Below are 27,791 nucleotides of genomic sequence, written 5' to 3'. Positions count from 1 at the left end.
CGTGATCTCTTTTTCACGTGGTCAACGCGGAAGTGTGCAGCGTGTGCTTCATATGTCAACATCTTGACGTTGTACAGTTAAAGCATACTTATAATTTTTTGTGGTAAAACGGTATATTTTTGTAACTGTTGGCGTTTTTTTGTGCCCGTGTGTTGCTATGGCTGAAGAGGTCTGTTGTTTGAAGACTCAGCTAAAGGAGAAAGAAGAAGTGATTGCTGCACTGAAGAAGAAATTGGCACAACTGGAAAAGGTACGAAAGACTTCTAAGTGGCTGTTAAAAGCGTAGCTACAACTTTAGCAATTTTGCAGCCGAGTTTAGTCGACATAACCCCAAACATTCCCTATAGTCTGCCACAAAACGTAACAGCACGTTGTATGAGGCAGTAATGATATAATAAAGACAGCTAGCTAGCGTTTTAGCCAGCTACACAACTACTTAACTGTCCTCTCAAGATAATGTACAGCTGAGGAATAAATTCACATTATATTGATCCTGTAACAGTGGTGGAAGAAGCATACAAATCCTTTACTTAAGTACAAGTATCAATACAGCATACAGAGTAAAAGTCCTGCATTACAAATGTTACTTAAGGTAAAGTACCTAAATGTCTGATGCAGTATTTAGTTATTCTGAAAATTCTGCTTTCAACTCTCTAATTTACATTTTTTAAATCTATGAAATCATGAAATTCTTCATACCGACCCATCAATTTATTTTTCCATTCAGTTTTAGTTTTTACGGCACGACTTGATAACATAAGTCACAGTACTCAGGGTTCCCACGGTCCTTGAAAATTCTGAAAAGTCCTGGAAAAAAAGTGATCCTGGAAAGTCATTGAAAAGTCCTGAAATACTGCCACAAATCAGGTGGTCCTGGAATTAGGATTATCAGCTAAAAAAGTCATTGAAAGTCCTTGAATTCAGTGTTGCATGGATGTTGGTTGTGCTCAATATTCTACAGTGTGTCATGTCTGCACCTATCACATGACTATGGCAGCCATGCACGTACACACATAGACCTAAAGGGGGGCTTCAGCCCCTGCCCTTTTTGCCTCGTATTGAAAAGTGCCCTCTTTTGCCCCTTTTATATACACACGTGGACAAAATTGTTGGTACCCCTCAGTTAAAGAAGGAAAAACCCACAATTCTCACTGAAATCACTTGAAACTCACAAAAGTAACAATAAATAAAAATTTATTGAAAATTAAATAATCAAAATCAGCCATCACTTTTGAATTGTTGATTAACATAATTATTTAAAAAAACAAATTAATGAAATAGGGCTGGACAAAAATGATGGTACCCATAACTTAATATTTTGTTGCACAACCTTTTGAGGCAATCACTGTAATTAAACGATTTCTGTATTTGTCAATGAGCGTTCTGCAGCTGTCAACAGGTATTTTGGCCCACTCCTCATGAGCAAACAGCTCCAGTTGTCTCAGGTTTGATGGGTGTCTTCTCCAAATGGCATGTTTCAGCTCCTTCCACATATGTTCAATGGGATTCAGATCTGGGCTCAGAGAAGGCCACTTTAGAATAGTCCAACGCTTTTCTCTCAGCCATTCTTGGGTGTTTTTGGCTGTGTGTTTTGGATCGTTGTCCTGTTGGAAGACCCATGACCTGCGACTGAGACCAAGCTTTCTGACACTAGGCAGCACATTTCTCTCCAGAATGCCTTGATAGTCTTCAGATTTCATCGTACCTTGCACACTTTCAAGACACCCTGTGCCAGATGCAGCAAAGCAGCCCCAAAACATTACTGAGCCTCCTCCATGTTTCACCGTAGGGACAGTGTTCTTTTCTTCGTATGCTTGGTTTTTCAGTCTATGAACATAGAGTTGATGTGCCTTACCAAAAAGCTCCAGTTTGGTCTCATCTGTCCAAAGGACATTCTCCCAGAAGCTTTGTGGCTTGTCAACATGCATTTTTGCAAATTCCAGTCTGGCTTTTTTATGAGTTTTTTTCAGCAGTGGTGTCCTCCTTGGTCGTCTCCCATGAAGTCCACTTTGGCTCAAACAACGACGAATGGTGCGATCTGACACTGATGTACCTTGGCCTTGGAGTTCACCTTTAATTTCTTTGGAGGTTGCTCTGGGCTCTTTGGATACAATTCCAACGATCCGTCTCTTCAATTTGTCATCAATTTTCCTCTTGCGGCCACGTCCAGGGAGGTTGGCTACTGTCCCGTGGGTCTTGAACTTCTGAATAATATGAGCCACTGTTGTCACAGGAACTTCAAGCTGTTTAGAGATGGTCTTATAGCCTTTACCTTTAAGATGTTTGTCTATAATTTTTTTTCGGATGTCCTGGGACAATTCTCTCCTTCGCTTTCTGTTGTCCATGTTCAGTGTGGTACACACCTTTTCACCAAACAGCAGGGTGACTACTTGTCTCCCTTTAAATAGGCAGACTGACTGATTATGAGTTTGGAAACACCTGTGATGTCAATTAAATGACACACCTGAGTTAATCATGTCACTCTGGTCAAATAGTTTTCAATCTTTTATAGAGGTACCATCATTTTTGTCCAGGCCTGTTTCATTAGTTTGTTTTTTTAAATAATTATGTTAATCAACAATTCAAAAGTAATGGCTGTTTTTGATGATTTAATTTTCAATAAATTTTTATTTATTGTTACTTTTGTGAGTTTCAAGTGATTTCAGTGAGAATTGTGGGTTTTTCCTTCTTTAACTGAGGGGTACCAACAATTTTGTCCACGTGTGTATATATATATATATATATATATATATATATATATATAAATATATATTAAGGCGCACTGCATTAATACAACTGCACAAAAAAAACTGTCCCCCTCGGTATTTTCTTGTAATTCGGGGTCTAGAAAGTGTCTGAGAAGGCAGATGAAAATCTGAAACTGGAAAAGAAACTAGAGAGCCTCAAGCAGAAACTGAAATCACTGGAGTGACTATTTTCAAGAAAGATCAAAAGATGAATTCTATGTGGTCACTGATTATGAATGTCCCATTATTATCCCCCGCCACCACGAAGTGGAAAGGGGGATATAGATTTGGCCTCCGTCCGTCCGTGCTTCCGTCCGTCCGTCCGAGATGAAGGGGACAGCTTTTCTCGGAAACTATTACAGCTAGGATTACAAAATTTAGTGTGTAACTTCACACCATGGACACCTTGATCAAGTTTGAAAATGAGACCTGTGCGATAATATTGAACAGAGTTATGGCCCTTGATCACTATTTTGGAGATAGACTCATAGACATCACATGTGGCGGGGGATATTGATGACCATGTCGTCTTGTTCACTTTGTATTATGTTACATAATTTATATTAGTAGGCTATTACATTACATATATTAGTAGGCTATAAAAGTATCATGTACAATTTTATGTGGCCATGACTCTGGAAAGATTGGTGCATTGTTACGTAGTTGTAGAAACGTTCCCTTAAAGGGGAACTTCGTTTTTTTTTCAACCTGGGGTCTGTTTTCATATGTCATTTCATACATGTGAGTGATGGAGAAATGAATTTTCGACATAGCTCCAGTATTTAACCAGGCAGGCAGCTTAGCAGCTCAGCTAGCGAAAAGTATGGGGCAACTTGCCCCCCCGCGTCAAAGTCCACCTTAACGTGCTTTTTTTCCCCACACTGACCGGCTCGGATAGTCTCAATGAGTGTCCCACAACATACTAGAGATGAGAAGTGAACGAAAACCTCCACGATAGCTCGTGAAATCGTGCGATTTCGGAACGAGATTTGCTTTCTAGCGTCCTGAGATTTGGATACAGACCACAACAAAGAGCGATCACCAGTTAATGTGGAGGTTTTCGTTCAATTCTCATCTCTAGTATGTTGTGGAACACTCATTGAGACTATCCGAGCCGGTCAGTGTGGGAAGAAAAGCACGTTAGGGCGGACTTTGACGAGGGGGGGCAAGTTGCCCCATACTTTTCGCTAGCTGAGCTGCTAGCTGAGCTGCTAAGCTGCCTGCCTGGCTAAATACTGGAGCTATATCTAAAATTCATTTCTCCATCACTCACATGTATGAAATGACATATGAAAACAGACGCCAGGTTGAAAAAAACCGAAGTTCCCCTTTAAGGTGGTGGTCTGCTTTCTGTTCTGCTGAAATAGCATCTATAGCCTAGTAGTGTGCACAATAATTTTGCTGAATTTTTGTAGTTGGTATTTTACCTGACACTTTAATGTTGTTATCTAACACAGGTAGACTGTATAGTATAATAAAGTGGGTGGAATCGGCTGGCTGTAAGGGGTGGAGGAGGCCAGAAAGATTAGTTTGTATGAGAAAATTGTTTCAGAAATTCCGTTCAAAGTCCTGGAAATTGGATGATTTTTATCCTTGAATATCCTGGAAAAGTCCTGGAATTTAGTTTTCAATTTTCAGTGGGAACCCTGAGTACTGAACACCTTACAATTTAATAATATAGAGGGAAAGCAAACATACCCTGAGATTCCATTTGAACAACTGTCGCAACAGTAGGAAGAAATTAACTCTACCTCAACCAGTTGGTGTGAGGATAAAGGGGAGAGGGAAAAGTATACTACTGACAAACAGACAACCACCTATAAGGAAAGGTTTGTAAGGCCTGAAACAGTTGATCAGAAACCTGTAGCTCCAGAGCCAGATGTGCCTGCAGAGAGGAGAAATCACAAACTACAGGAGGTAGAAGACACAAAGTTAGTGACATGGAATGGTAACAGAAGTTTATGGGAAGCAAGGTAGAGGAGAATAGTAAAGAGATGCTTGTTGCATCGTGCAAAGTCCCCGTACAGTCTGGGTTATAGCAGCATAACTAAGAGATGGCTCAGGGTCACCTGAGCTGCTATAATTATTTGTTTAATAAAAAAGGAAAGTTCTAAGCCTAATCTTAAAAGCAGTGAGGGTGTCTGCCTTCCAAACCAAAGCTGGTAGCTGGTTTTACGACAGAGGAGCCTGATATCTCAAGGATGTGCTACAATTCTGCTTTAAGAAACTGTAGGAACCAAGGCACTGTGAGAGTGAAGTGATCTTTTGGGACAATATGGTACAATACAGTCTTTAATATGCAGGAGAGCTTGTTCATGAAGGGTTTCATATATGAGGAGAGGGATGTGGAGTTATATTCTGAATTTTTTATGGGGAACCAATGAAAATAAGCTGATACAAGAGAAATAAGATCTCTCTTACTGGTTCCTGCCATCTGTGTGTCAACATCATATTTCTGTTGCAATGTCTGCAGGTGGACTGCTGTATTTACAGTTTTATATTCAGGGACACCAGATGACTCCTAGGGGATTACATGATTAGGTGATTAATGAGAGAGGAAAGACAAAAACTTTGAAAGTTTGACACAAATCTGTTTTCAGTTTCAATTTTTTGGTCTAATTTTGACTTTTGGTTAGATATTGAATATGGATCATTTATTTATGTAATGAAACCATGAGAGAAATTACAGGAAAAATTTCTCTACTTGATGAGGTTGTTAAAAATTTAAAGACATCTGAAGTGTGTCCCCGACTACACAGTAGTTTCTGTGAGACATCAGAAATCTTTCACACTGTGCTGTATTTTAAAAGGTTGTATTATCACTGACTGTGTTACATCTCCATTTTAAAAGTACCCAACATATCCCTACTGAACTATAGTGGAGTGGAAGTATAAAAAAGCATAAAATGAGAAGTGGAAGTACCTCAAAATTGTACTTGACTACAATTCTTGAGTAAATGTGCTTGTTTCTTTCCATCACTGCCTGTAATATAGCTGAGCCACATGACACCTGCTAAATCACAGTGTGGTCATTGTTTCACCTCCTAATCCGTAGACACGCACACATATCCACATTTGAACATGCTGAATGCATGATAGGCACTTAAAAAGGGGATATACACGTGAGAGTAAAATCCCAACCTGTTCTCTTCTTGAAAGTGATTACACAATACCCATGATAAAATCAATGTGTTCAAAATAAAACATTCAACATTCTTATTTATCTAAATCATACATGGAAATGCAGTACATTCAAGGTTAACAATGTACTTTTTGTTGCTGCTTGATGCAAAAAGAAAATTCGCACAATTCTCATTTTTATGACTAATTTACAAGGAAAGTCTGTTTCCTCCCATTTAAATGATTGTGTTTTAAGGTTTGTCTCTTATTCACAAGACACAAAGTTTGTTGACATGCAGGCTCCACATGTGCACAACAAAATGAGAGAGGATCTGGTGAAAAACACTGAAGCTTTGGTTGCAAAAAGAAGCAAACATCAGTTTTATGGAAATACTTTGGCTCCAGAAAGAATGATGTTGACCAAAAACAGATACTCTGTCACGACAAAAAGCAACTCAGCTAATTTGTTTGCTCATTTAAAACAGCACCACAATGCCACCACAAATAGTTATTCAAATCAACTGGTGAAAATTCCTGAATTTTTCATATTGCAGAAAAGATTTTTCCAGTAGTGTGCAGGCCTGTTTCTAAGGAACTACACCATATTAAATGAGTTAAATCAATCGTAAATCCCAAAATAAAAAGACAAGTAAGCACACTAGAAGTCACTTTTACTAACCTTTTATTAACAAAAATGTTCAGGGCTGTGATGACACACAACTCAAAGCTTTTGTACAAATGCATTTGATCTGTTTAGTGTGTTAACATGCTCTCTTGGTGTGACATCAGAACCCTACCGCTGTCCTGGAGCTGCATGACAAGGTGACACCCCTAACCTCCCTGACACCCAAAGCAGCGCTCAGCAATGAGGACATCATGCGCTACAGCAGACAGCTCCTACTGCCAGAGCTGGGTGTGCAAGGTACGAATAGCTACAGCTATTTTTGATGTACAATGCAATAAGCCTTCTGTTGACAGGTTTATCACACAAGTCAACACAACAGAGTTTATCTTGATTGTCTACAGGTCAGCTAAACTTATCCAAGACATCAGTGCTGATTGTGGGTTGTGGAGGACTGGGCTGCCCCCTGGCGCAGTATCTTGCAGCAGCAGGTGTTGGTAGGTAATCTAGTTTAATAATAAACATCATGACATTGTGCCAAACTGGTCAAATCATTCGCCACGTTTTAGTTGTCTATGAATATAATATACTGCCTGTCCAAAACAAAAAAACTCTCCACCTGGATTTAACTAAGCAAATAGGTAATAGTCTTCCACTGCAGTGATGAATACATTTCAGCAGCAACAACTTATTTAACCCTAGCTGATGCAGTGAGGAGCTGCTTATTTTTTAAACAACCATGGTGAAAGACATATCCTGTGGTCATGGAAAGGATGTTAATCTGTTTCAGAAGGGTGACGTTATTGGCCTGCAACAAGCAAAGAAAACAAGTAAGGAGATTTCTGAAACTAATAAAATTGGGTTATGAACTGTCCAACGCATCACTAAAACCTGAAAGAGTAGTGGTGAACCATCATCAACGAAGGTGGTCAGTCATGTGGTCTGATGAGTCCAGATTTACCCTGTTCCAAAGTGATGGCCGCATCAGGGTAGGAAGAGAGGCAGATGAAGTGATGCACTCATCATGACTGATGTCTACAAGCCTGTGGGGTTAGGGTTATGATCTGGGTTCTAAAAAATAGAGAACAGTGGACTAAAAAATACCAAGTCTTTCCATCAATAGAGTTTTTTCTTCACTGGTGGCACGAGCATGTTCCGAGATGACAATACCAGGATTCATGGGGCTCACATAGTGAATGAGTGGTTCAGGGAGCATGAGACATCACTTTCAGGCATGGATCGGCCTCCACAGAGTCCAGACCTCAGCCCCATTGAGTATCTTTGGGATGTGCTGGAGAAGACTATGTGTAGTGGTCCAACTCTCCCATCATCAATGCAAGTTCTTGCCAGAAAATTAGCGCAACTCTAGACAGAAATAAATGCTGTGACTTTGCAGAAGCTTATCAAAACAATGTGTGCCATTCTCAAAGCTGAAGGTCGTCCAATGAAATATTAGAGCGTGCGATAGGTTTTTTTTTGGACAGGCAGTGTATAAGGTTTGGGTGTAATTGTAGAACTGTCATAAGTTTACAGTTCGAGTCTATCGCTAGCATTCTAACTGGGCAATTCAAGGAAACAAGATGACATTTAGACTTTTTAATTTAAAAACTGCCAGTAAAACCTTCAAAATACTCACTTTTTAGAATTTGCATGCAGGTTAAGGAATGTAATGGTCTCTGTTTGTCATGGTTGGACATTTACTTTAAAGTCCTCTGAGTGATTTGCTCATTTTCGTGTCTTCATCAGGACGCCTCGGCCTGTTAGACTACGACGAAGTGGAGCTCAGTAACCTGCACAGACAAGTGCTTCATGGGGAGGAGAACCAGGGCCAGGCCAAGGCTCTGTCTGCTGCCAAGGCAGTTAAAAGGTATACAAAATTACGCATAGTGTGAGACAGTGCCAGTGTACAGTATGTGCAAATCACAAGCAGCTTCCAACGGGTTAGTACTTGCAGAAAAAAAGATGATAAGCATTTGATAAGTGAGCCCTTGTTCATCTTTGCCAAAACAGCCCCAAACAAATGGGAACAAAGTAGTTACTGTTTGATATTATTAGTATATGTTCAGCAACTATGATAATTGGCGTATTTTTAGGCTTTCTGGGACAATTTGGGTGGTTTGTAATTCCTGCTGGCGCTCTCCAGTCTCACCACGAGTTATATTTGGTTGTGTATTTCTCCCAAGTCTACAAATATTGTGTAAACATGTTATTTTAGAGACAGCTGTTTTTGGTGCCTTTTTACCTCACAGTGGGCCTACTGTGGTTAGGGCACACATTGTACAGACACAGCCACATGGGGGCGTTATTTCTCTGACCAGCAAATAACTAGTAGCTGTTTTGCTGCTGTGCCACACCACATTACCATCCCTCCTTGTTTTGCTGTTAATCACTCTTTAATGCTGTGTGGCTGTGTGCATGATGCAAACTGTAACAGGAAAAAATGTTGAGGTTATTAGTTACTTTTTGCCTCTATATTAATAGTTGAGACAGATAGCCATGCTTAGAAGGAAGAGAAAAACCAGGGCAGACATGTGACTAAGGTCCCATGTCATACTCAGAACTCACATTTTGCAGTTTTGTGGTTTGATAATGATGTCACCAAACCACCAAAATGGCTATTGATAGAAGTTGTGTGATTCAAATCTGCTAATTATGGAGGACAGAATCAGACTTTTTAGGAACTAAATTGCTTTTTCCAAATGTGAATTTCTGTCTGCAGGCTAAATTCCACTGTCGAGTGTATTCCCTACCACCTGCAGCTCTCACCGGAGAACGCCTTGCAGCTCATTCAACAGTATCCTCAGCCTACATCTGTTCCACAGACCTGCCACTGCCTAATTGTCTTCAGGAACACATCTTATAGCTGCCATCTGCTAATTCTTACTCAAGCTTGTGATTACTTGTAATGCATGAAGAGCATTTAGGAATTCAGTAGGAAACTGTAAATAAGCTGTCATACCGATAAGCTCCCTGATGAGGACACCTTGACTTCGCTGACCTCATGTATGACATTGTGGCTGATTGCTCAGACAATGTCCCCTCTCGTTATCTGGTGAGTGATGCCTGTGTGCTCAACGGCAAGCCTCTCGTGTCAGCAAGTGCATTGCGAATGGAGGGGCAGGTAAGGTTGAAAGCGGCCTTCTTTTTCCCAACAGTGTGGCCTTGAGATTTGCAGTGTCATTTTTATGTGTCTGCAGCTGACAGTATATAACTACCGTGGAGGCCCCTGCTACAGATGTCTGTACCCAGTACCTCCACCAGCAGAGACAGTGACCAACTGCTCTGATGGAGGAGTGTTGGGAGTGGGTGAGTCTTGTCCCCGAACTTTCTCAGAAGTCCTTAAGTTTCATAGATTACAGTTTACATAAGCAAAGCTTTTTTGTAACATGTTCCACTTTCAGTTCCAGGAATAATGGGCTGCTTCCAAGCTTTGGAGGTCCTCAAGATTGCCTCTGGACAAGGCTGTATCTTTTTTTGTCATTCTTTACTCCAGTGTTATGCACTGCTCCTTCCTTGGACATTATGTTTCTTCACATCATGAGTTAATTTTTTGCCTCGTCGTTGGGATAAATCAGCATTGAATGGGTATTTTGTGCATGGCTGATAAAACAGAAGTATTTTTATCTGCTTTCTCTGGAACTCTGCTGACACTTCATTTGCTGTTTTACCCTGAAGCTGTAGTGTTTACTGTGTTCTAGTGCTAATACTTAAACTAGCAACAGGGAATGGACTTGCCCAATCTCACTCTTTGTGTTGCATTGCCGTACACATGCTAGCACCTGGTGATGATGTGTCAGCCAAGGAAGCGTACTGTTTTTCCACCAAAAGTCCCGAATGTTGCTGTGGTGTTGTGTACTAGAGAGAGACATGCCATTCAAATGTGGTAATAAAGTAGCCTTTTCCCTGACTGGGCGTGCCAGCTTCCTGCAGCCAGCAGCTGGTGATGTTCGACGCTCAAGATGCCAGATTCAGGTCGATCAAGCTGCGACCGAAACAGCCTGGCTGTGCAGTGTGTGGAGAAAACCCCAGTGTGACCCAGCTGGTGGACTATGAGGCTTTCTGTGGGTCTGCTGCCACTGATAAGGTTGGTGGTAAAAAGAAACTGATGAGGTACCTCATACTGGCAGGTTGTGCCCGTTTTCACTGGGATGTAGTGAAGTGTTTCTTATACTGGATTTCATTAATATGACATTTAGAAAGTACATGTAATTATCCCCTAATTACAGGAAAATTCTCTTTTCAGTGCTACAAACTTAACCTCCTGTCCAGAGATCAGAGGATCACAGTACAGGTAAGGAATTCATACTCCAGGACAGTTAGTCATTGCATGACTGCCTGCATTTAGTGCTGTTTATTGTGTGATTACTCACAATTTTCTCAGTTTTCATGTGCATTCATAGACTGATTACATCTCAGTGCTGACCCAGCCCCAAATGGGAAATGACTTAAAATGTGCCTGTAGAATTTCTATGGGAAAGAATAACATGTTCTGTTTGGCATCGAGAGCAGTGGTAGTGGATTGCATCTGTTTATATTTCTGCAGAATTGGCGCTTTGAAACCCGCTGAGTCATTAGGCGCAGAGATGGGGATCATGATTGATTGGGGTGCCGTCGAGATTGTGCAAGGGGCTCCAGTTAGAAACAGTTTTGTTTCCTGTGATTTAAGGAAAAGCAGTTAAAATGTTCATAAGACTCCCCGATTACAAATCCAGCGTTTCAACATTTGCTGCGCGTAATTTTGGTTTCCCTGTTTAACTAAAGATATAAATCAATGTCTTTTTTCCAAAAACTATAACCACACCTCTCACTAATCATAGCAGCTCATAGTGTGTCTGCATTAAAGACTGTTTTAATGTGATTTCAGGATTATAAATCAATATTGGACAACGCAGGGCCCCATCTCTTGCTGGATGTGCGCCCTCTTGTGGAGGTGGATATATGCCACTTACCCTTCTCTCTCAGTATCCTTTTAGGAATGGCGACACCAAAAATTACTGTGTCATGGTTTTGCATTTTCTTTTCATATTCCTCCTGGTTCCCATTCCTGTGTGGTTATTCTGCTTATATTGCTGCCAGATATTCCACTCTCAAGCTTAGAGGACAGGAAGAGTGAGCATCTCCAGTTACTTCAGGAAAGAATCAGCGAATTGAAACAGCAGATGGCAAGTGACTGCCGGCCTCCAGGTAACATGGCCAAACACCATTCAGGCTCTGTATATGTTGTTTGAAATGAACAGGCACGCAGAGTCACTCGTGCATATTCACAGTCCACTGTGTCGTCTCATACTGCCGGGCCGCAGGCTTATTTTGGACGGCTACTAACAGGTTGTAATGGGGTTGCTAGGTGAGCCCTTTTCCAAAACATGTACGGTCAACCTGAGCAGCTGGCTTGCTGTAGAGAAATTAACATGCAAAACATTATTTTGGTGGTGTTCTTTAATCAGTCAGCTAAATTTAGCTTTGTGAAGTCTTAACTTACCACTTTACACGGTCTTAATTTTAAACTTTCACCTGATTTTATTTAACGTAAAATTCTGAGATCCATTAGTAATAAAATTGTGATTATAAGTATAGCTTTATTTCAATAACAATACGAGAATATAATTTTAAAAAACATAAAAATAGTATTGATTATGTTAAATAAAGGTATTAAGTAGGTCTGATACAAGTAAATTGCATGAAACTACAAAAACTTTACATAAACACAAGCCTATAAAGATAAGTTTTGAGGTTTTGTGGTGTTTCTGAATCTTGTAAATTCTTCTTCTACAGTATATTAAATCTCCAGGGGTGTGATCATCTCTCATTGTTTTCTCCCTGTGGGTTCTTCCAGTTTATGTGATCTGTAAGCAGGGTAATGACTCACAGAAGGCCGTGCAGGTTCTGGAGAAAATGAGTGGATCAGAAGTGGACAGTATCGCAGTGAAAGACATCAGTGGAGGCCTCATGGCATGGGCGAAGAGGATAGACCCCACATTTCCACAATATTAATGCATTTTAAATCTCATTGTGTTAATAAATTATGTATTTTATCTACTATCTTTGTTTATTTTCAGTTGTATGTGTGCTGGGTATGCTTGGGGGTAAATTCCCCTTGATGTTAGTGCTGAATTGCAGAATTTAACACCGCAAGAGTAACCATGGACAAGTTCCCAAAATCTCTTGTGTAATCTGGTGAGCTGACAGTTAGATAACACGTAAGCATCATTGCAAAATCAGGCTCTTCTTCCTGTTTTTTTTCTTGCCAATCCTTAGAAGTTCCAGGTAGTTGCAGAGAATATAAAACTCCCCGTATGTACTTCAGGAAACTTACTTTTCTAATGAAGTAAAAGCAGTAGCCACAGACTTAAATTCATCCAGTAAGCTCTAGTTGAACTGTTCATGGATGAAGAGGGAAAAACAGAAGAAACTGAAAGTTAGCAGACAATCTATGTTGCTTTGTTGTACTTTCATATAAATAAAGTCAAGTCAGTTTATTCCTCATTTAACTGCATTTAAACTCATAAAAGGCTGCTTAGGGCTCAGTGTATTACTAACCGATCCGGGTCATGTGGAATAAAGTATTTTTTCTTGGCATGGCCAAGTTGAAATAACGGAAAAGAAAGGCACATGCGCATTGGCTGGAGCTCCATCGGAGGCGCCATTGCTTCACACGGACTGTAGTTCAAGTTTTCCTCCCCACACATGGAAAGTCAGTTATGCGGAGATAATAAAAGACTCCAAGCCCCAGCGACGGTCGCTGCTCATTTTCTCGTCAAGCAGGGGGAGTAGTCACAGCTGGAAGGATAATAAGATGCGCATGAATTTACAAACTGGAATAAAAGATAAGAGAAAATAAATGGACGGCACGGTTAGTCTGAGCGAGTCTACGTGCAAAACTAAAGTCGGTGTTTATCATGTGTAGGCTGCGACGCTGTGCTTTTGTGCGCGACTTCCAAAAAAGTGCAGAAGAATAAAAGTTCAGACTCCGCTTTCCTCAGTGGATGGAGTTAAAAAGTTTCTTCAGTGCTCTCACAATGGAAAGAAAAGCGCCCTTCGCCGTGGGTGAAGGTAAAGTATCGTTTCAGTCACCTTTCACTCGACGTTTGCTTTTAAACGAACTTCACACGAAGAAGTGCTTCAACTGCGACTAAAGTGTAGCGAAAATGTGCAAATTCAGGGCTTGTATAACTTGTTTTGCTGGCATTCTCGACTCGGGTTGTGTTCTGCCAGCAAGCCAATCGAAAGTGGGAGGGGTGCAGATGTTCAGAAGCCTTGGTTCCAGATGTTTGTGAAGTTTGAATTGGTGCATACACAGAAATGATTCGCTTTGTCGACTTTTACGTGTCTTTTAAGCTGTTCATTGATTGTTTTCCGCGCTAGCGTAAAGGCACGATGTAGTAGCAACTTTATTACATGTATAAACAGTCATAAAAGTACAGCAGCGTTGTAAAAATATTGACTTTATACAAAAATGTTTAAGTTGTAGCTCTTTTTGCACAATTTATGTACTATATGGTAATAAGAGCTAGCTTAAAGCTTACCATGAGGAAGTACTGAGAACCAAAACAGTACAAGGCAGCAGCAAGGCAAACTATAATAGAAGTTGTGTGTGTGTGTGTGTATGTATATGTGTATACATACATACATACATATATATATATATATATATATATATATATATATATATATATATGTATAAGTAACACAAATTTTCTGAATGAATTTGTGTTACCAATATACCTGATTCATTCATACTCCCTGGATGTTCTCCACTGTTTTCAGATTAGTGAATATTTCTTTCATTGTAAAAATAGCAGTGTGTGTGTGTTTGTCTCTGTGTGTATGTTTGCGGTGACAGGCTTCCTGTGGTCAGAGTGGATTACTGACTTCAGTAAGGAGAAGGAGCAAAACTCCAGGATATGAAGTTTGTTGCAGTGATTTTACTGCAGAGGTCTGCGGATTGCTCAGAGACCCTTTCTCCATCACTTGCCCATCTAGTGAATGAGCGTGCATTGTACCAGCTCAGGTGGGTGGATAGGTTATTATCCTCTTAATTTCTAAAAAGACAATGCCGCTTTAATATAAGCATACGGTGTCGAGTCACTACTACTGATGAGGACTAAAGATTCCCCATACGACGAGTCACTCCACAGAGGTCCAGCTGTGCTTTTTTCCACCAGCCCTCAGTGAATTCTCCACTATTCAGCATTTCACGTCGCAACTGGAAGAAACCCAATGTCTGCCTCCTCTCCCCCATCCTTACCTCGAGCCTTCCTCCACTCTCTCCATCCGCACCACCCGTCATCCGCCCTGACGCCGAGCTCACCTGGACCGCTCTACACACGACTGTCCAACGGCAGTCACAGCGCCCCCAGCCCCACCAACTCCCGCAGCTCTTTCCATGGGGTGTCCTTCCTGCTGCAGATCGGACTGACCAGAGAGACGGTGAACCTGGAGGCCAGTGACCTGTCGCTGTCGGCTGTCAAGGACCTGGTGTGCTCCATAGTGGATCAGAAGGTAGGGATGACATCCAGTTTCTGAAATCGCTTCCCATTCATGTAATTCTCACTCTGTTCTCAGTTAGAAAGGCAAGGCAATTTTATTTGTATAGCACAGTTCGTACACAAAGCAATTCAAGGTGCATTCAGCACATAACTTTAAAAATAATTCGAAAGACGATTTAAAGGTAGAGAAATAAAACGTTAAACAAACAGCAATAAAAGTGCATTCAACACAGAACTTAAGGTCATAAAGGTCACCCCTCATCAAACATTTTATCTCCAATCTCCTTTGAGGTAAAAGGTTTTCCACAGACACACGCATACCCATTAATCTGACCTTGTTTTCCGACTTAGACAATAATATCAAAGGTGGTAGGGGACCAACATGATGGTGCACCAGCATGTGTTTTGCCATCTTCTACCATATTCATCTGTTTAGGTTTTGTTTTCCAAAGCAGACATCTGGGCCATGTGCCTCAAAATGAGTCAAACACCGCAGAAGCATGCACACAACAGCGCTGATGCTCCTCCAGTTACACGACACAGTCTAGCAGTGCCAGCTATTTACATTGTGGTGTAATGTTACTGGACACGATGCAAGTGCACACATACATACAAAACTACTCAGTGGTTTTGTGCCTCTTATGTATGTTGGACTTACTTTATTTTCCATGGCAGTGGTAATGTGTTGTAATGGCACTGGAGTGTAGCCTCAGCATGAAAAGAGGCTTTAAACACAAGAACAGGCTGCATCATTCAACTTCTTTTGCCTTCTCATATTTGGTCGTGCGAGAAGTGCAAATCAATGGCGCCAGCTTTAATTTCCTTGTTCTTATTCGTTTTTGAGTGCTTGAAAAGTCCTGATCATGATTTGTGTGTGCGCCTGTTTATAATACGCAAAGTAAGACTGAGAGAACATTTACATTTTTTGTTTTTAATTTGAAGCAGCCCTATATAATAGGCATTGTAAAGCTACAACGCCATGTTGTGCCTTTTATATGAAGTGGGGTTCTTTGTCAGACAAACATGATCAAAAAACGTACTTCACATAAACTGGGGAATGAAATTTAACAGTACATTGCATAGAATTAAAATGAATCCTTCAAATAAAATTGAAATTTATTAATATCCATTCTTATTTACCTACTAAATATCCAATACTTCTTAACATATGTAGGTGCTCTAAACCTCTTGCAGACCTTCTATGAGCCCATGAGTGTGTGCTGTACTTCATAGCTGTGTGGGATTAATGGTGTGCAAAGCCTGTTGGAATAATGAAATGGCTTCTGGGAGCATCCACATGTTGCAGTTTTTTAACCTTTTGTGAATAATGATGATTACTCCATTTGCGTCTCTAATTATCATCAACTAAATAAAAAGAGGGTGATTAAACAAAGCACTTTCATCAACCACTAGAATCAAACATTTAGGTAGGTCAGGACTACAGTCATGGCAGGAGGATGATAATTACAATAAAAAGAAAAAGGAATGTGGAGGAAACTTGTGTTGAACAATAAATGGAAGATAGTGAAGGAGCTATTTGTATTGAGCCTGTGTCCTTTGCTTCCATGTTGTCCAATTTGACATTCCAGAGGAGCAGGGTAATGTTGTTGTTCTTTACGAGGTCTGCTGATTCTCACTAGCTAGTTATAGACAGTTCTGGTCCGCAGAGCAGAAAATCTCATCACTGCGCATATTTACATGGATCCTGTAACATATTGGCATAGTTGCAAGAATCTGTAACAGGAAAAGGGTGGGAAATGTGATGCTTAAAGACAACTCATAAAGAAAATCAGTGCAGTGGATTCATGGTGAGTGGGTGCTGCTGATAATCTGCCAGGATGAGATCAGGATCACCTATTGCTTTTGTGCAGTTTATTACTGTGTATCACATAGATAATCTAAGGTTGGTGTGGAGTCTGATAAGATGTGGCAGGAAATTGTATAATTTATGACCCACAGTCATGGGAACTCCATTTAGAGAGCTATGTACACAATAAACATCTGAACATGCTGTATATTCTTTCAACATAATGTACTGTACACCAGCACAGAACATACTCAGCCTTTTCATCCACATTATTGTGCAGTTCTTCTATTAAACACTGCCAAATGCAGTGTACTGCCTCAACTATTTCATGAAATCCAGCCATATGGCTTTGATATCAATGGAAAATATGACTGTAGGCCTTGTGTGCTTTCAGTCCATCCCTGCCTCACTTCTTGTTCTAAAACATGCATGACAGTGGTGAGCCTTTTGCAAAGTCCACTCGTCCCAGCCAGCTTTCCCAGCTGAGGATCTCTGACCCGAGCTTGCTAAGCCATTGACAGTCGTCCCAGGACGTCTCGAGTCAGCAGAACTTCAGGTGTCTGTCAGCAGAGGCAAGACAGGAAAAAGCTTTAAACTTTATGTGGTAATATCTGCATGGAGATAGAGTCTGGATGGAAGTGTATTCCCCCTCAGTGGTGCTGCTTCCTCCACTGAGAGCTGGCCTGCTCCACGAAGTGACTCACCACTCAGCCATGTAGCAAACAGGGATGCTTATCCCAACTTAAAACTGTGCAGTTCAGTGTGAGGTTTTCTGCTGTGTCAGTTGTTGTGAATTTACAGCATGGGATTAAGCTGCATGTAAACTGTGATAGACACCATGTTGATATCTTGTTAGCCTTCAACCTGGTGTTACAGTGGCTATGCAACTGGTCCATCTTCCTGCTGATTGTCTGGGTCTGGGTCACTGTGCCAACGAGGCAAAAACAGCAACCCAGATGCACTTTTCTCAGCAGCTTCCTTTAATTCGATCCCAAGGTGCTTTCAGGCATGTTTGAGGCTTAAGTCCTGCCATTGTGCCTTGTCTCTGATTTGGGTTTTCCCTTTACACAGCCAACTACTACCTCTCACTGACTTTAGTGATTAGTAAACCAGGTTTTACAGTCAAAGCAAGGTGTTAACAGAGGTCCCGCCTTCGACACCGCCAGAACAGAGCTTGAATGACAGTTGAGCAACAGATTTGTTGTTGAGACACTGATGTAACCACTAGTATCGCAGTCAACACCACTTCAACTAAGACATGAGTGCACCAAGACCAAGACGAGACTAAAACTTTGATAGGTTGAGACAAAGTCAAGACCAATACCACAGCAGTGCAAGTTCCATACTCCATGACTGATGTATAATTAATAAGGAACATACACACTATTGTATTCCACCACGGAAATAAGTGGTCTGAAACATACAGTATATACATGGGTCACTAATTTGTATGGCTAACATTTGCGAAATCTCATTGGGTGAGATGTAAAGTATGTATGAAATGGAGCGGGCAAGGATGACAGTCGTTGAAAGTAACATAAATTTAAAATTATTGGTTGCATTTGAAGCTGGAAATTTTACATCCAATTCTAATTATGTTGTCAACAAAGAAACCTTACAATGCACAGTAAGCACAGTGATGTTCCTGACATTGTGATTTTTAACCACTCTGAAAATAAAATCTAAAACTCTTTCTCTGAGTAAAATTTTGCCTGAGACCAGTCAGGGGGAGGAGTTAAATCCGCTTATTTCGTCATAAGCGGACCCAAATCAAAATTGGACGTTTGAACAGGCATTTTCACAAAATGTGATGTAGCAAGGCAGGGAGGAAACAGACAGTTTTCAAATTCGAACCTCATAATGAGGCTACTGCAACACACACTACTATAAGAACACTTTCACAAAGTGAGGTTTGCATAATATGTTCCCTTTAATGTGTATAATGTGTCAAGCCTCCAAGGTTGACACTTTGTATCTTTCCTTAACCCTTCAGTTTTGAATCAGCCTCGTTGTTTGACAGAGAATCATGCAGCCTGTTGTAATAGCTGTGTATTGTATAGGTTTTGTACGACTCATTCCTCTTCCTGTTAAAGACTCAACCACATGACTTGGCCTGCTTCCACAGAATAGATTTGCTTTCTCTCTGTTCTCTGTGCTGATCTGAAGGTGGTTTGATAGGAGTGGTTTGAACCACAAAAGCCAACTTTAGTGAGTAAGGTCAACCTTAAAATGGGGCAACTTGATCCTTAGAGCAGCTATTGCAGTCACTGCTCCTGCAATCTAATGAATACATGAAAATCTGACTTTTTTAGTGTCACCACTTGGCACAAGGGTATCAACTCAAAGCCAGACTCCTTGAAGACTGTGAGAAAGGATGAGTGGAGCCGGGCATTGGGTGGTGGAGACCGCCCCCAGTCTGGTACCGTCAAGCCCAGATCTAACTCATGATGGTCTTTAATGGCCCCGTTGTGGCTGCATGCAACTCCAAGTTGGGACAGCCTTGTTTCACTATATGGGTCCTGACTTCTCTGTCTGGTTTTTGGGGCTTGATGAATGGTGCGAGATAAACATCCATGGCTTCCACTTGTTGAGAGTTTCCTGTTTGGTGTCGCCCAAGTCCTCTCGTGCAGCCAGCAAGGGAGCAGTGGTGGGACAAAAGTTCACGACTCTCTGAGAATGACTCCCAGTTAGCCAGCTGGTCATGCTGGACAGCCAGCCAGCAACAGAACATTCCTTTTCACCCAGGCATTTTTGGAGGATGATGTGATGTTGCTTGGTATGGGTGGGATTAGACTGTTAGGAAACTGAAATATTTGAGGCTAGAAACACTTGCTTTGGTAGTATATTTGACAGATTTTGATGGATGCGGTAATGCTAATTGCATGGCCAAGACAGTTTAGTTTTCAGTCTTTATAGGATTATACTTAATATCTTACAATAGCACAATAGAATCTTCTGGTGAATGTTGGCAGTGGACATGTTTGATATAAATGGAGGATTTACAGTGTAGCTTGGCATCACTTAAAAGTTTCTCCTTCCATCAAAGGGAATGATAAAGCTTAACAGGAGGAAGGAAATTTGAAGAGATCTGGCAAAGGTAATGGAAAAAAACATTAAACCTTTGCCTCAAATGTTAGTTTTATGAATGCTTTAATTTTAGTACTTGTCCGAAGGATGTTGCTGCATTTTCACTCCAGCTGGAAATGCTGTGAAAGGCAGCTGCCTCAGCCACAGGTTTCCCCACTGGTTTTGTCAGTGCCGTAACTCCTAGTCTCTAGTTGAGGTCTGTACAGCTGCCTCTGTAATTAGCAAGACAAAGGCCTTTTTGAGTTAGAAACAGGCTGTGTTGGACAAAATACAGGAAAATAGCAAAGTATTATAAAAACAGAAGGATTTGGATTGTTCTAAACCTTTGAGTAATATCACTTGCATGATGCAAGGTAACATTTGGCAGAGAAAACATGATCAGCTCAACATTCCTCCACAAGATTAATTAGATTGAGCTGCAACAGTAGAGAAGATTTTCTTTGGTTTGTGTATGTTTAGTTTTGTTAAGATTTTATATCTACCTTTGGATGATTCAAGCTAAAAGCTATTGTGTATATTTTTGACTTGAACAGTTAGCTTTGGAAGCTGATCATCAATAACTGATTATGCTCTCATCAGCCCTCTTGTTTGGGATCTTATGTTCATGATAAAAAAAAGCTGATCTGGAGAGTTGATCTGGAGAGTAGTATCTACAGAAAGGATTAAGAGAGAATAGCAGAGCTGTAAGAAGAAGAAGAAAATAAGAGGAGAAGAAAAATGCAAGAAAGAAGGGTTCAGATGGAAAATGGAGAGACTGCAGTTCACATCGAACAACACTAGCTGAAGCACACTGGAAATAAATCACCACCATCTCCCTCCCTCCTTCCCTTCGGCAGTATAAGCCCACATCTGCATGTTCCTATGGAGCTGGAGGACATATTTCACCCCAGAGGACGTCCCAACAGCACAGGACTTTATGTGTGATATACATGGGGCCAGACGTTTCCTGGAAAGCACATTCAGCTCCGTCTCAAGAAAAAACAGGTCACCCATGAGTCAAAATATTCACTGTTGGTACTGGTTCTAAAAAACACTGTTATGACCTCAGCCTTTTTCAAACTGTGATGGTTTTCAGTGTCCATTTGCAAACATGTTGATGTATTCCAAAGCCATGGAATTGACTAAATTGATATCACAAAGGGGATTGCTGAAAAAAAGTCTTCCATGTACAACTCAAAAGCCTACTTGCACAAGGAATCTATCAATTTCCCCAGGCTTGGAGTAATTTGTGGAAAAAAGAGAGAGAGAAGAAAAAGGAAAAAAAATATCTCTGAAGTTAAGTGAGCTAAGTAATTTCTACCATCTGCAGTGCACATTTCTGCCGCCTCGCTCCCCTTTAAATGTAAAGTGGCAAGGCAGAACACAGGGCCTAGCCACAAGAGTCCCAGAATGACAGAGTGGAGAAGCGTGGTCCTCTCCAGGGACAGGGGGCAGGGGAGACTGGGACAGCCCTGTTGGCAGGCCCTGCATGAGGCACAGAAGAGGTTGTGGGCGCTGTACGGCTGCTGTTTTTTGCCAAAACCATCAGTTGAAGGCTGCTCCTGCCACCAAGTGTGGCTTTTTGCTTTGGATGTTTTGTGCTTCTAGGTTGCACAAATGTCCTTCACCATACTTGACTTTAACCCGTGGTAGGAGATAATCTCGCATCAATCCAATCTCAGCTAATGCTGGTTAAAAGGGCTTTGACTGTGATTATATTGAAGTGGTAGGCTGCAGCAACGTACAACCATTTAATACTCAGGGATCCAGGTGACTTTGTCCTTGTGAAGTCAACCACATGGAGTGATTTAGAAGTACTTCCTGAGAGACTCTTGTTTCCATTCATAAATTTGTAACTGTGGCATAAAACGGTTCACTGAAGGAGGATATCTCATTTCCCTTATTAATTTACTCATTAACAGTTTTTCCATCTTGACTGCACTTGCTGACAACCTCAGCACACTTTAAGGATTTCAAGCATGACAAATGCTGAAGAGAAGGAGTTCAACTTGGCTTAATGGCAAGGACACTACCTTCTTCAATATATTAACAGTTACCTGTTTGACCGAGTTAATCACTAATGTCTTTTTTCTGACTTTAGGAACCCTCCAGCTGAAAAGGTTAGTACAAACAGTTGTAATATTCATGACCTTAGCAGTACTATTAACATGTCAAAAAATGTTTCCCATGTCATTGCAGTGAAGACCACATGGTCTCTGCTGTGACCACACAATCATATGTGTGTGGTATTATTGATCCCTGTAGTATGAGCAGGTTGCAGAATGTCTTATTCTGTGTTGTTTTCTTAGCACTGTTTGCCTTTCCTGTCTTTCAGTATAGAGAGTGATCTGTCAAACTGATAGGAAGGTGGCAGAGGAAGTGAAATTACATGTTTATACAACAAGAAACTCTCCGAGTTACAAAGAAAAAAGGGTCTTAAGAAACATTTAAATAATAGAGTACTCATTTATTAAGCAACGGTTTGCCCTAATGAAAAGAACTGCAGGCTAAACTAAAAAAAAAAACTCTACAATTCCACATTTGTTTGATTGGCTTGAGCATTTTTAAACCCAAGGGGACCAGTCAGCCTCTTAGCATGACTCCCTTTGTCACTGTGTCTCTTTCTTCAGTACTTGTTGGTTAGTTCCCCCTCAGAGCCGCTCCCAGTTTCCATATTCTCTCTGCTCCTGCTCTCCAATCTGCTGTGGTCGGCAGAGCAGCACAGCCTGTTCAGTCTGTGTGCCTGCGTACAAATGGCTTTTCTCCACGCTGCACTTGCTATTATTCTTGTCTGTGTATTTAAACGTTTAGAGAAATTGCCTTATGGTGGGTCTGTTTTGAAGAAGGTGACAGTTTGAGTGTTGGAATTTGGCTGGATTGAGTGTTTAGCTTAGCTCTTTTGCATAAGTACAATTTTCTTTCTGTGAAACTACTAATTCAACATCTGTAAAAGTAGGTCATCGTTATTTATTGTAAAGAAAGTAAAAACTTCAAACATTTGCCCTCAGCCACTTTCTGCAGTAGAACTCTCAGCAATTGTTAATGTTTTTGTTGTGCAACAGCAGCCCATTCTTACATCCTGCTATTAACGCACACCTTCTGACCTCCCGCTCTGCCAGAACAAGAGAAAGTGCAGTCGCCATCAATCTCCCATAAATTCTCCCCAGGTTCACCTGTTTATTTGCCCCTTGTGGAGGTGAATCTGGCGGCTGTCCCCTGCTACTCCATGCCAGAAAGGGAAGATGGAGTGTGTACTGCACTATATCTTTGGGGTGGAGGCGCTTGCGGAGGATCACAGTGGAGCTATAACTCATCAGCAGTGTGCGGGGGCCTGGCCAAGCATGTCTTAGATCACACTGCTCTCTTCCTGCGAGGCCTTAGATCCTGTGACTCAGCCTTCCTCTTCTCTGCTTGGCCTCTGGATGCTGTTAATGCATGTAAAACTCATGCACATACTCATAAGTACACAGATTCATGCAGGCAAACACCAACACATGTATGACACTAAAGAGAGATGAGACGGTTTGTGTCGTGTATGTAAAAAACGTTGCTGCTGTTATAACAGAAGCCACCTGGCTCGTGTTGAGGATGCAGTGGCTTGTAACCAAACAGTGACCTCACCTCCATTATCTCCACTTCACTTCAGTGCTTTTGTTTTCAGGCCAAATTACCACAGAAGAGTATTGTTTCTCTAGATCCAAATAATCAAAAGCTGGTTAAATAATTGTGGGATTTTCTTTGGAATGCTTCACAGTGACGTTTTATAAAACCAGGCGGAGATTTTGCTGGAAACCGTGAGCCATTGTGGTTGATGTAAATTGGGTAAGCGGTATAGCTTTCCTAGAGTCTCCTGATGATTGAACGGGGGTCTAGGATGACAGGTGTAGAGTCTCCTACTATGCTGCGGTCTGGACGAGGCCGTGGACCTGGGCTCAGTGGTTAGAGTTTTGATTCCAGCTTGTCTGCACCAGAACTGTAGATAAACACACACAAATTCATGTAGGCTGCAATCAGACACATACACAACCTTCAGCTTACAATAAGAAGGAAACCAGCACTGAATTAATTGCACATGAACGCTTGGCACTTTTTCAAACCTCTGCGTTTCTCATTTTACAGCTCGCGTCAGCTATGCTTAAACCATGCCACAATGGTCACACTTGTCTGAAACATACAGATATAACACCAAGGGTGAGAAGTGACTTAGTGCCGTCAGATGCTGGTCAAAGAAAAAGTTGTGTTTTTGTTGTGCTGACTTTGTTGCATATAAAGCTGCACTGTGAACGTGTTGGCTGCATTAAGTGGGGAGAGTTAACATTTTCACCTTGTGTGATGGGTTTTGCACTTTGAAAGTGCATTGCTATGCTGTCCTGCACATTAAAATTGACTGTAGCACCTAATATATTTCAAGTAAAGCTTTATTTCATGCCTGGCTGAAACTTTGACTGTTGAGCAGCATCAGGTGTCAGTCATTCTGCATCTACCTTCCATGATGACACAGCCTCATACTGTAAAAAAAAAGCAAAACCTATGAATGAACCATGAGCCATACTCCACCACATGGAAGAAAACAAGTTAGTCAGCCTGTAGAGTGAGAAAGTCACAGCTTCTTTTGCCGCCAAGCCACCACATGAGTTTCCTTTCCGCTGCACGCGGATGCTTCGGTTGATTGCTCTTAGTGAAGTCTTCCTGCAGTGGAAAAGAGGTTGTCTCGAGCACATACTGTGAATGTGCTGTAGACAGTGATAGGACGACTTTGCTTGATCCTGAAAGTGTACAAAGATGCCGTCTTGAATATAAACCATACGAGGGTAGTGCTTTGTCAGCCCCCACTTTTTCTGCCTTCAGCTGTAGCGTGTTTTTCTTGGCCTGTACCTGCAAACGGAGGAGCAAGCAGTTTTATGTACTACTGAAATGAAGCATATGTTTTGGGCCATTCTTTCCATGCATTTGCTGCAGAGTGGAAGTGAAGCACATCCTATGAATTACGTGACTTATCATCAACTGTGGTCAGCAGATTAGAGCTATTTTTTAAAATGCCTTGCTAAATGAATGAAATAATTAATGCTGTCGCTCACATATGAAGAGATTTTAAAAACTGTTGCAGTTTGATAATGCCTCCTAAAGTTCAAGAGGAGTTCATTAAAACTAGAGTGATATTGGTCAAGCAACAAGTTGAGATATGTAAATAGCAAGGATTTGTTTGACAATTTAAAGACAATGTCTCCATTAAAAAGGCTGTCCATTTGAAAGAACTGACAAGTTTATTTTTCGATTGTGAAATGTCCAGATTAGTATAGAGTGTGGCCCTGTAATTTTCAAATTCACGTTAAACTATTCTTTTAAAAAAGAATGGTTCTTCTGTGTTGTAATTAGATTTTTTGAATCCCAAATATCATATGTCAGTTTTGGTTTGACTCTAATGAAAATGTAATCCTGGGACAGCTGAACGAATTGTCCAACATTGTGAAATACTTTTTACTAAGTTAAATATTTGTTGGTCAAATATGGCTCCCAGCCAGAAAATTCTGCAGCACATGACCGTGTAGAAAACCACAATGTGTCATTTTTGCACAAACAAACAAGATCTTAGGCCCTGATTAGTAAGCTTTAGAGTTGGAGATTTTTCTTATGTGGACAGGTTTGTGCTAGTTGTGTCTCTCTATTTCTAATTTTTAAGGTAATATTTAATAGACAGTAGAGTTTCATGTAACTCTGTACAAGAAAATAATATAGTATATTAAGTGTTTTTTCCCCCCAAAATGTCAAACTTTTTCTTCAGAGTTTGGAGACTAAATACTGAGTTTACTCCTCCTTCCTTGTAGTCATGGTATGTTGCACTTTCCAGAGTGTTTTTTCTTAATTTTTTTTTTTACATTTTTCATTCTATTTTTTTGTATTTTACTTGAAACACCACAATTATTTTCCACTTCAGATGAGTGAAATTTTGATCTTCTTATTTGATTTGCTCTTGTAAGATCACTTAAATTAAAAAAAAAAAACATTCATGATGCATCATTTGAAGGCCCGTTATAAATGTGTTAGTTGTTTGTGAGGAAAAAAAGTATTAGAAACAAAACTTGCTTAACTTTCAATGCTAAGGAAAAACTACTTTTCTGCCTGTGACTGATTCCAGTGACATATTGTATATGCATGCAACCTCTATTTTACATAGCCTTCACTCATTCTACCACACATCTCTATGTTTAATTCCAAATGAGCAGTCTCTTCCTCACAATTGCATTCTATATGATTTGGTGGGTTGGGCAAGATTGACTACTCGTAGACAACTGAACAGATATATTTTTTATTTATAAAGCAATTTGGGATAAACTTCCAACATAGTTTTATTTACTTCTAAGTCTCAGGTCTGGTGGTTGCTTTTAAATGTATGCCAGGTTTCAACACATCACAGGAAAACTGCATTTCCCTATTATACAGCATGGGTATGGAATAAACTGCCATAAAACTAAAATTGGACATGTTTATGTCTATTGATGAATTTAAAGAAGCTGTAAAGAATGTGGTGACAGAGGCATGTGGTTGTTTTTTCTTGTGAGGCCTCTAATTAAATAGCTGTTTTCTATATTGTGGATTTTTGTATGTGATGTTTACTATGTTGCATTTTAGTGTTTGTGTGAGTTTGTATGGTTGTTACCTTGGCCAGATCTCTCTTGTAAAAGAAATCTTTGATCACAGTAGGACTGCTTACAGATTAATATTTCAACTTCAGTGGGATAATGGTGTCTAAAAACTAATTCAAATACATTTTTATATTTAATTTGCTCTATACCTACAGTATAGTGAGGACATCTGTGGCATCAAAGTGAATTATTTCGAAATCATGCAGCCAAAGTATATGGAAACTGTTAATGGAGGACCTAAAACACTTAATGTTGAGCAAGACAGTGGAAAACCAGAGTGTTTCCAGTGTGCCCTCTTTTGATGCATCACTCCAGTGACAAATTAATTATTTGGCTGCTGTTATTGCCCACATCTTGTAATTGTGTAGTTTGCTGCACATGTGTTTCTTGTACCCAGGCTGCGTGGAAAACTTTTCCTTGGTATTATATTAATAATATGTAATGAAAACAAATGCAGTTCCACTGTTGACTTTAATAAATTAACACAGTTTTCCACATTGTGTTTGATGTGACTTGAACAAAGTAATTACACAGCTTTCCCCCCAAGGTTTGCGTGAGCACATAATTGGATTTTCCAATGCAGTCGTTTGCCGAGTTGAAGTATTGAAGTGTATTTTCCTCTGTTGTGGGCGTTAAAATGCACCTCAAAGTCAAACAATGGTTTCCCCATTGTTTTGACATAAAAAAAAAAACAGTTTTTCTATTTGTGAAACCCTCACTACAGCTCAGTGGTTTGAAGACTGACTGTAGAGAATGTTGATGCAGCACATGTTGTCTATTAAATCTGCTGTACATCAAAACTCATCAAGACATGCATAGTTATTTGACTGAGTTTGCTTATGTGTGCCATTTTATTCTCCTCTCTTCTCATTGGGCCCGCTTTCAAGATGTTCTTACAGACTCACTGAAATGTATGACAAGCAAAAAAATTCTCATCCTGTGGTGTCCTGTGGTGTTCTGTCTCTGGGGCTGTTTCACTATCAAAAAATTTCAAGGTCATCAGTCAATGGACTTGTTCGTCTGGTGAATAAAAGCACCTTGTATCATACTGATCTTGTGACAGTCTTTATCTTACCACCTCAAGCTAAATAAACAGGAGCCGTGTACCTCCTGACTCTGGTTACATGTTTCCAAGAATCTTGTACCTCGATGAAAGTATGTAAGTTTTCATGGAGGGTTAGATAATCTTCTACCCTCTGCTTTTGTAGTACTGTAGCTCAGTGTGGAAACATATTTTACTTTTAGCATTCCTACAACTGAGAACTGATGAGAAGGATAGTTGTTTTCTCAAGGGCACCT

At 40.5% G+C, this 27,791-nt stretch overlaps 2 protein-coding genes across 4 annotated transcripts in view; both read left to right on the top strand.

The window, feature by feature from the left end:
• The first annotated feature begins 4 nt into the window (after positions 1-4).
• mocs3 (molybdenum cofactor synthesis 3) lies at positions 5-12,528 on the top strand. The gene is made up of 13 exons (XM_051947336.1): positions 5-250; positions 6,657-6,789; positions 6,894-6,986; positions 8,236-8,356; positions 9,209-9,287; positions 9,497-9,610; positions 9,687-9,795; positions 9,891-9,953; positions 10,410-10,573; positions 10,733-10,780; positions 11,354-11,450; positions 11,566-11,673; positions 12,323-12,528. The coding sequence occupies exons 1-13, from the start codon at positions 158-160 to the stop codon at positions 12,478-12,480; spliced, it is 1,380 nt and encodes a 459-aa protein (XP_051803296.1). The 5' UTR covers positions 5-157; the 3' UTR covers positions 12,481-12,528.
• Positions 12,529-12,659: 131 nt separating this feature from the next.
• Positions 12,660-27,791, top strand: part of prkd3 (protein kinase D3) — a 40,479-nt gene continuing 25,347 nt past the window's right edge. For all 3 annotated transcript variants that reach the window (XM_022192481.2, XM_022192482.2, XM_022192480.2), the window contains exons 1-2: positions 12,660-13,539; positions 14,330-14,988. In XM_022192481.2, the coding sequence (XP_022048173.1) occupies positions 14,707-14,988 (282 nt within the window). In that variant the 5' untranslated portion in view covers positions 12,660-13,539; positions 14,330-14,706. The remainder of the gene's footprint in view (positions 13,540-14,329; positions 14,989-27,791) is intronic.

This window comes from Acanthochromis polyacanthus, chromosome 1, assembly GCF_021347895.1.
Source record: "Acanthochromis polyacanthus isolate Apoly-LR-REF ecotype Palm Island chromosome 1, KAUST_Apoly_ChrSc, whole genome shotgun sequence".
Classification (NCBI taxonomy): domain Eukaryota; kingdom Metazoa; phylum Chordata; class Actinopteri; family Pomacentridae; genus Acanthochromis; species Acanthochromis polyacanthus.
This window is presented reverse-complemented; position numbering and strand designations above follow the sequence as displayed.

Coding starts and splice junctions, on each gene's coding strand:
- mocs3 (XM_051947336.1), top strand. CDS start 158: ATGGCTGAAGAGGTCTGTTGTTTGAAGACTCAGCTAAAGGAGAAAGAA. Junction 9,954..10,409: donor GATTGCCTCTGGACAAGGCT/GTATCTTTTTTT, acceptor TGGGCGTGCCAG/CTTCCTGCAGCCAGCAGCTG. Junction 11,451..11,565: donor CCACTTACCCTTCTCTCTCA/GTATCCTTTTAG, acceptor TATTGCTGCCAG/ATATTCCACTCTCAAGCTTA.